This window comes from Ahaetulla prasina, chromosome 3, assembly GCF_028640845.1.
Source record: "Ahaetulla prasina isolate Xishuangbanna chromosome 3, ASM2864084v1, whole genome shotgun sequence".
NCBI classification, from domain to species: domain Eukaryota; kingdom Metazoa; phylum Chordata; class Lepidosauria; order Squamata; family Colubridae; genus Ahaetulla; species Ahaetulla prasina.
This window is the reverse complement of record NC_080541.1, coordinates 201,795,199-201,804,493: the sequence shown is the minus strand read 5'-3', so window position 1 is coordinate 201,804,493 and position 9,295 is coordinate 201,795,199. Positions and strand designations below refer to the sequence as shown.

General features: G+C 36.7%; 1 protein-coding gene across 1 annotated transcript; it reads right to left on the bottom strand.

Moving 5' to 3' along the window:
• Nucleotides 1-2,490: 2,490 nt before the first annotated feature.
• On the bottom strand, nt 2,491-8,465 carry FITM2 (fat storage inducing transmembrane protein 2). The gene is made up of 2 exons (XM_058174457.1): nt 8,263-8,465; nt 2,491-6,233 (listed from the first exon to the last, which is right to left on the bottom strand). Exons 1-2 carry the CDS (start codon nt 8,433-8,435, stop codon nt 5,621-5,623), a joined length of 786 nt encoding a protein of 261 aa, XP_058030440.1. The 5' UTR covers nt 8,436-8,465; the 3' UTR covers nt 2,491-5,620.
• Nucleotides 8,466-9,295: the final 830 nt, after the last annotated feature.

The window sequence follows — 9,295 nt, the reverse complement described above, 5'->3', positions numbered from 1 at the left end:
TCCTAGCCCCTTAGCCTTTAAAAGATAAATTGGCCATGCTGACCTGACAGCTGTACGGCCTGATGGCAATCCCTCTAATGGCAGTTATTATAAGATGGTGCCTGTGATATACTCTGTAAACCCAAATAATACCTTACATCCCAAAAGGTATGTCTCCTGGGAAAAATGCAAAAGCTTCCTGAATTATATTTAATAAAACACTGCAAATATTCCAGCACAATTCTGAAGTTGTTCAGGTATAAGTGGCACCAAGTGAATTTTATCTTGTTTTGTCAAGCACTACCTTTCTTTCCTTGCAGTCTTAAAATAGAAAAGCCAACAGCTGCTACCAGAAGTTTCTGGATAATCCCCTTCCAGAAATACTTCCCAAGAATAAGACAATCTCAACGTATGCCAAAATATTCATTACCAACAAAACATGTGTAAATATCTACATCACCAGAAGGAATGCCACATGCCTTTACATGTTAGCTTCATTGCTGATGTAGATCAGCACTCCTCAGCTTTTATACTCCCCAAATTTTGAATATTACATTAGGAAAAGGTTGCCTGAATTCGAGAGCTGTGTGGCCTATAAGGATCTGATGGAAGCCCTAACCCAAGCTTTTTAAGATGATGTGTAAGAGAACATGTAGGTTTTTTTAGATGATAAAGTTATTCTCATCTACTTAGGATGGATACCAGTTGGGTACTGTGATGGGCAAGGAAATATTATGTGTTTTGATCTAGGATTCTTCTGATCTTGTGGAAGAATACTGTGTAGGGTAACTTAAGAGCACACATCTTTAATATAATTATTATAGGTAAGTAGCATGCATTGTTACAGCTGCAAGAGATTTTGAATAGCTTCAAAAGCATTGGATTAGATCCATCTGCAGTTGCATCATATTACAGTTATTAAAAATTGCACAATTATAACCATTCAATTGGATGCTTTTTCCTGCCCGTGCCAGGTCACTCCCAATTGAGGACAATTATTTCAGATGTGGAAATCAAACAGTTCCATTCACACAATAATCTTCAAATTTTAATGAGCATTTCAAGGAATCCATGAAAGTGCTGTTGCTTTGGCAGGGATGAAGTTGGGGTAGCTCAAATACTGATGAACCTTCGGTATTCCTCATTAGATATGCTTATTTGATCCACTTGAGTTGTAGTTAGGTAAAAATGTAAACATACATGCTAGGTAATCACTATGAAACACAGTTCTTAAGCTTCCTCAAAGTGGGCTTAATTAAAAAATGCTAGTTTTGGACTTAGTTACCTAATGGCTCACTACTGTCTGACTGACCTTGCTTTTAACCTTTTGACATTCTAAACATCTTTTACTCCAGACTGCCAAACTTTTGAGTAAGGGCTCTTTGAGAGTTAAAATCCAGTTGTGAAAAATTCTGCTGTATCTCAAGAACTACTTTGCCTCAGTTGGCATTAGAACAGGACAGCTGATGGCATGATTAATTGCATTTATATGGTGACCCGCTTGTCAAATGACTCACCAACTTGACACTGACTGTATTTTTATTCAGTTTTAAAACAAAGATGCAAAGTATACTCCAAGTATCCAATGCTGTCTGTTCTAATACCGAAAGAATCTTGAACTACAAGTTCCAACTAAATGTTTAAGAACAAAAGATAAAACTCCCATACTATGCATGCCTTATTCAGAGTTGTTGTGAGCAAGTAGGTGGCTATATAAATTATTTAAAATAAATAAGTAAAATTTTCCTGGAATTTTCTTTTAATAGAGAAAAAGCCTGTGGAGACGCAAGGGGCAGGTAGCAGAGCACAGGTATTTCGGTAAGTGGGAAAGCCTTGGGAGAGCTAGAGCAGGCAGGCAAGGGCCTTACTAAGCCTCCAAGAGCCTCCCCTGCCTGAGGCATCCACTTAACAACCTGCAATTCATTTAACAGTTCATTGGGAAGAGGGATGGGGGATCATTAAGTGAGATGCTTCACTTGACAGTTCTCAGAACATGTGCAAACTCCATTATAATCATATCTCAAAGGCTAACTGTAATACTTTCCTACTTTGGGTTTCCTACAATCTTTTCACCAAGTATTAACGACAATTAACAGATTTCCCTGCACTTCTAGAAGAATGTCAAACAGAAGTATTTCCAATGTGCTATAATTAGCATCTTGCTCAAGTGTGACAGACAGTCTTTACAAGAATGTAAACATTCTTTACAAGATTCTTTCCGGGGTTTGTACTGGAAATCAACTCAATACATTTCTAAGATATAATTCTTGTTAATTTAAAAGTATTTGTTCTGGTATTAACTTTTTGAGCATTTTTAGAATCCCTGCTGCTAAAATACAACCCAAAACAGAAACCAGGATAGAGCTAACATTCTTGAAATATCAATGGAAAACCTGAAACTGATTTTTATGGCCAAGTCTGCATAACAGAAAATCTCACTTACACTTTGGAAGTCAAATTAACAATTTGCGGCACATTAAAGATAGCTTAAAATGAAGTTTGACACTGTAGTCATGAGATACTCAGAGCTTTACTTTGTTTGCCCACTTCAGGAAGCACAGATTAATCTGTTGTCCATTACAGTTATCAAAATACATCAACAATTCTATTTTATTGGTACACCAATTGCTACACCATCATGGCACAAATTACATTAGAAGTAGGGGAGAAAAAGCAGTGCTTTTTATCTAATAATATATAGTAAAATATGTTTCAGATTAGGGCATTACTGTAACACAACTGGCAATATAAGTAGTTTAGCTAAAAAAAAAAGAAGCCAAAAGCACTGAAGAGACAATATGTTATTGCATTGATTGAAGGAAAAATTGATTTGTTCATTCGTGGGCAACAACACTGTCATCAAATGATTATTACACAAAAGAAATCTGTATTACAGAGTCAGAAGAATTTTTTATAGAATGCTTGCCTATACAATAACAATGTTGATACATCATACCCAGGTAACAAAATGTACATATCTGTAAAATATATACATTTTACTTCACTTCTCTTAACCCTTCTTTAAACAATATAAAACCAGTGCTTAAGAAATATGAAAAATATTATAGCAAATATACTTTACGTAAGTCTTGCGTATAGCAATGCTGAGAAAAATTTCAGCCAATGGAAACATATAATATTTAGGGCTTGCTTAAGAATTCACTAATTCTTCAGCACAGTTCGACACAACATGGAACCAATTTGTATACTAGAATATGTATATGTGAAAGAATTACAGGAGCCATGAATGTAACCTGACTGGAAGATGGGTTGCCAGCCATGAAGGCTGCTCCATCATATACCTATATAGCTCAGTTCATGAAGGTCTAACCTACATAAATGCATATTTCTTTTTATAGAAGATTCCCAAAAGAGCTTACTACAATTTCAATAATAGTAATATAAATTAAGTCTGCTTCTAATTCCACTTATACCATTGAGCTCAAATTTCCACCTCCATAAAACTCCAAGTTTCATTGCCAATGTGACTATTCTTATATCTTTTCAACGCATTACAGTCACCCACACCCACATATATATGGACTGTGGCTTAGCTGATCGTTTTTGATTTATGAGTAGGCATAAAGCTGAGTTTGAGATAAAACTTTTTCTCCTATGTTGGAAATAGTGTTATACAAACCAATTGTCATGCACAATATAGTAGTTTAAATGTGGCATTATAAACTGTTGTAACTCTATGGGGGACAAGTAACAATCCTAATATGAAGCTATGGTTCACTAAGGCATTATTTAAATCAGGGGAAATGGCATAAGAATTTCATCTTTAAGTAGCTAACACACACAAATTTGACTGAATGACTTTCCAAGTATCTATCTTATAGTATATAGAGAGGTACCATACAAATCAAAGGAACTTGAAATGGCATGCCTGTTAATACGAGCTCCTGAACTCAGGCAATTTGTGAGTTAATTAACATGAAGACTTAAAACCATTTAGTGTTTCGATCACATCCAAACCTGAAAGCTCTGGAGCTGAGTTAGCAACTTTTATCAAAACAATTAGAAAACTGAAAAGTTAGCACAAACATGAACAAATCATAAACACCATGCAATCACATTTTTACAGCTCCAGAAACTCCCAAGATATTTATGTGTAATATTTATTTATGTAATTTATTTTGGGGGGACACAAACATAGGGTAAGTGTGCTAGGCCTCCATAAGATTCTAACATACCTACTTCCATCATCTAAAAATCCCCCCAAATCTTAAAAACAACAACAACATCGAGACACAAAGACAGCAACAATTTTTCAGAACCAATGCCTCCAGTGGTATCAGTATATGTCTGCCATGGTCTTAAGAGATTTTCTTTAAAAAAAAAAAGCATTGTCTGAGTCAAAAAAGATCCTTACTTTATCTTAGTAGCTGCAAACGATGCAGCTTTGACTATTAAATGTATAGTAGAAGCACATAAAATATAGTAAGCTGAATATAATATATAAAGCAGCAACATTCATTACAACTGGATTATTTTCCAATTATATCAAAAATAATTGCACTTGTAGTGTAATACCTTTAGTCAAATTGCAAAACTGTAGAAAACACAATAAATATAAATATATTAACATTGGAAGGTTGTACCATGCAAGAAAAGTCAACGTATCCAATGAACCTAAACAATAGTTTTTAAATAAGATTATTTTTTCCTGTTGTGACAGGTGGCTGTAAAAACCAATATACTTTTTCTATATAACTCCCATGTACAATAAATTAGAACATTGCTATATATTTCCTAACTGCCATCTTTAATTAAGAACTGGAAGAGCAGAGAATGTGAAAGCTGCAATCTTGCAAGCAACAGCCTGCTCTAACAGGATAGCTTTGATTGCAGATATAAAGCATTTTGTGATATTCAGGAGTACCATGTTGCCAAAAACATGACATAAGACATTCTAAAGACTCTAAGCCAGATAAATTCTAGAAAAAATGGTGCATGATGCAAGCTATTTCATCTGCACAAAGTTGAGTGTTGAAATAAACAGCGGGGACAGTTGTTTTAAATCCAAAATCTCCCTATGGCAATAAATACCATAAACTAATCTGGCTATCCATTTTTGTTTTAATATATGGATTTAAATCAAAGAAAACTTTGTTTTATATCTTCAAGCAAGATAATTTGAGACAAAATGTTTAAATGTCTATCATTTTGTTAATTATCAAATCCTCAAATAAGGTATGATTTTGGTCAATTTATCTTATCTAATCTATCTAACCAAAAATATCAAGTCCTTGCATATGAGTTTTGTATCTAAGTGCATTTTTGTCTATTAAATTTGCCTCTTCATAGTCAAAAGTAGGTTATTCTAGTACCAATCTGGTCAACAGTTTCCATTTAGTTAGCCAAGATTAACGAAGTTCTGATAGTATTAATATAGCAACCACTTTCAAGAATTATATCACAAACTCATAATACAAACAGTATTTGGTCTTTTGCCACTCACTTTAAATATTCATATTAATAGTTGTCTTAAAATTTAAATACTTAAAAATGAATATTCGTTATAACAGGTTCTGATCCACAAACTGATCTTATAGCTTACAATTAAGACTGTGGGAAATAAATTTAGATAATTAAAAATTAATATTCTTTAAAACAGAATCAGATCAACAAATTGATTTTATAGCCTACGATTAGGTTTTGGGAAATAAAGGGTTCTTTGGGGAGGAAATCCAGGAGATAAGGGTGACTTGTACCAAAACCTGTATGTTCCATACCAAGCAGAGAGGCCCACCAAAGTGCCAAAAATCTTGTCCCAAAAATCATGGAAATATACAGCAGTAGTAAGAAGCATGAAAAGCCAGATAAAAGTCAAACAAGCCAGTGCTAAGAACAAACTGGTCACCGCTGTGTGCAATCTAGAACCATGAAAAGTTTTCACACTGGGCATCACAGCCATTTCTTCTAGAATCATTAGAACACAATACGAAAGGAGGAAGGAATGTCCTGAGATATCAAAATTTTGCCATATCCCACCAGCTTTTAGGCACTGTAGTTGGTTGGAATGTTCTTGAGTCACTACAGCAAGGGTTGGTGATTTGTAACAACTGCCTGTGAAGTCCTGAATGAACAAAAATGTACTTGTGCATGTATACCAAATGACAGTGCCAACCAGCAGCGAGAAAAGACGAACAAGTACAGGCAAAATATTCTGGAAGACATTGTAGTTAGTGAGAGAGATGAACGGAAACAGCAGGCAGAATGTCCAGGCCCAAGCAAATTTCACAAAATAGCTGTCAGAGATAAAATGAAGGAAAAAAATATAGTGAGCACCAGGCAACACAGCACAAGGCAAAATCATGTAATCTACATCCATCCTGATTAATTTCTGTAACTATTAGGGGGAATGTTGCATCCATACTCATGAACCCTGTAATAGGAGTCAGCATATGATTTCATCTAAAATAATGTACAGAATTCGTGAAAAAAATATAAAATGTAAAGTTCTAATTTAGTATTTTTTAATAAGATCCAATTACAGGTAGTCCTTGACTTCTGACTACAATGGGATGGGATTTACGGTGGTAACAAGTCAAGGCACCAACGTGACTGGACCCGATTTTATGACTTTTTTTCACTGTGGTTGCCATAGTCCTAAGTGTAAACCCATTCTTTCAAACATTGCATATAATGGTCACATGACAATAGGATGTTGCAACTGGTTTTCAGCAAGCCAGTTGCAAAGTACCTAAAATCCAGTCACATGACTGTGACAGGGGATGCATGCACATTTGATAATGTCCATAAAGCACCTGTTCCAGGCACACAATAATTGCAAACAGCCATTTAGCAAATGGTTGTTAGACAACAGCTACTTGTACAGTTCCTATTACTCTCAATTATAGTAATACATTGGCTGAGGTAAACCATGGTTGTAACAAAAAAGTATTAGCAATGATTTAACGGTTTAAGTAATTATTAGAGAGGAATTAAAAACTTCCCCCCAAATACAATCTAGTCAAATTTCAAATGAAAATATTCCTCAAAAGGAATAAGGGGGAAAAAAACCATAGCTATAAACATCCAACTGACAGGCTATTATAAAAATTCACTTGGCCCAAGAAAGTGGCTAGTTGCAGATTTCTGATTTACTGCTTTTTGTGAACAACAGTTAGAATACTTCACTGTTAAATCCAGATGCAGCTCTATGTAAGTATATGGGCTGCAAATAGCAATTATATTTCAGTCCTGTTTATTATTGTTTTCCCATTTCTACCTGGATACTGAATTATAATTATCATTTGCAAACTATGTGCTTACGGAGAGTTGTATTTCTTAACTGATGTATGTGACCAATGGAAAACTTACTTTATTAATGTGACATTCTATACTTTTAAAGATAACTTTAACTACTTTGAAGTTAGAAACTCAAAAGTTTGCAGCAATAAAAAATCAACTAATTAGCAGCCTTGCTACAATTACAAATTTAACAAAGTTATGTGGTTTACTTTTGGTTGAGTTAAACAGATTAGTATTTAGCAAAGTAAAATCTTTGAGTTGAACTTAAGTCTTGGTGATTTTGTAGCCACACATCTGTACTTTTCTTAATAACATTGCAGTCATTTGCCATTACCCCTTCTAAAATGTTTTTAACTTCCTAATCTTATCTAGACCATAGGATTTTTCTGTGGATCTCTCTTCTAAGTACTAACCAGCTCTTACCCTGCTTAAATTTAAGAAACAACTTAAGTTTTTACCGGACTGCAATTCAATTCAATCCAATCCATACTAATCTCTGGGTAGTAATTAACTGTACTATATGAATTAATACTCTTAATATAACTTATTCTTCCCAGTTTAGAAAAAGCGATGATCAGTTAGCCACTGGAATAAATTGCCAAATAGGGACCATGATGTTGCCTTTATTGGATGTGTAAGGCAGACCCTGAAGAATTACATGTTAGTTACTTAATTTGCATTCCTTCACTCAGCAAGACTTAGATAATGCGTTAATTAAAATAAGACAGCACAGGCTCCCTGGCTCCTTCTCAAACTATACAACTTGAGAAGCAGGTTACAAATGTAACCTCGAGAGAAGGGTGGGGGGGAAGAGGTAGCGCCCTTCACCCCAATATAAAAGACCCAAGCCTCTTCTGGCTCATAGACCCCCCATTCATACTGTATCGTCAACGCCTTTCACCAAGCCCCCTACTCTTTGCCTCTGCCCACCAGTGTCCCCCTCATAGCGAAGCCCTGCCTCTCGGATCCTTCTCTTCCTCCATCAACGCCCAGGACTCTCAAGCGTCAGAGAAAGCCCCTTACACATTGAGCACGTTGCGCTTGTTACTCAGGTAAGTAGCAGCCGGCGGCATTAAGTCTTTAACAAGGGATCCGATCACCATGAAGCTCATCAGTGCCCAGGGCATCATCCGCCGCACCGAACAGTGGGTCAAGTAAGGCAGCAAGAAGCGCGTGGCTCGATCCACAGACTCCATGGCGGAGGAGTCGGCAAGGAGAAAACGGTGACCCACCCGGCACGGAACCTCCAACTGCCGTAGTGCGTCGATGCTCACGTCATGCCAGCTCCGCCTCCATTCCGCTCCGCCGCCCCTCTTTAGCCAAAGCTACTACAACCGCCCGAAAGGCGGCGAGACAAGATGGGTAGAACGCGCATGCGTGTCTGCGCAGGCTTCGCGAGGCTTGTAAATCAGTTCCCGGCGGTTGAGGTTTAAAGTTCGTCATCTTCCGACTGCGGCTGCGTGATAGTCACGCGCTGTTCGCTTCGTTTTGGGCTGGATTCTATAATTTGGGAAAAAGACCCTTCGTGTAGCGGAAAATAATACGCTTTGGGGGAGACGGGAGTTGTAATTAAGCGCATCGAAAGACCACGGCATTACATTGGCGTCTGTAATGCTGTGGTCTTTCAATGCGCTTAATTACAGCTCCCGTCTCCCCCAACGCGTATTATTTTGTGCTACACGAAGGGTCTTTTTCCCAAATTATAGAATTCTAATCTTTTTTCACATAGTTGTTTGAACCCCCTGATTATTTTGGTTGCTCTCGTTAACAAACCCAAAGGTGCTTTTTAAAAGGCACCTGAACTTCCTTGGGGTTCCCCCCCCCCCGCACTTCGGAAACTTTTTGTTTCTCATCCAAGAAGCTTCTTCAATTCTAACTGAATGGTGGAGAATAGAAGGATTTACGTCCAGTCCAAAAGCATCTTTGGGACAATCATGACCTGGATGTTTGAGACTCTCCACAGACGTTGCTCTCAATTTTTTTTTTTTCAAGCTCTCTTATATTCCTTTTCAAATACGTTTCCAGAATTATACTCTAGATGTGGATGTACCACAGA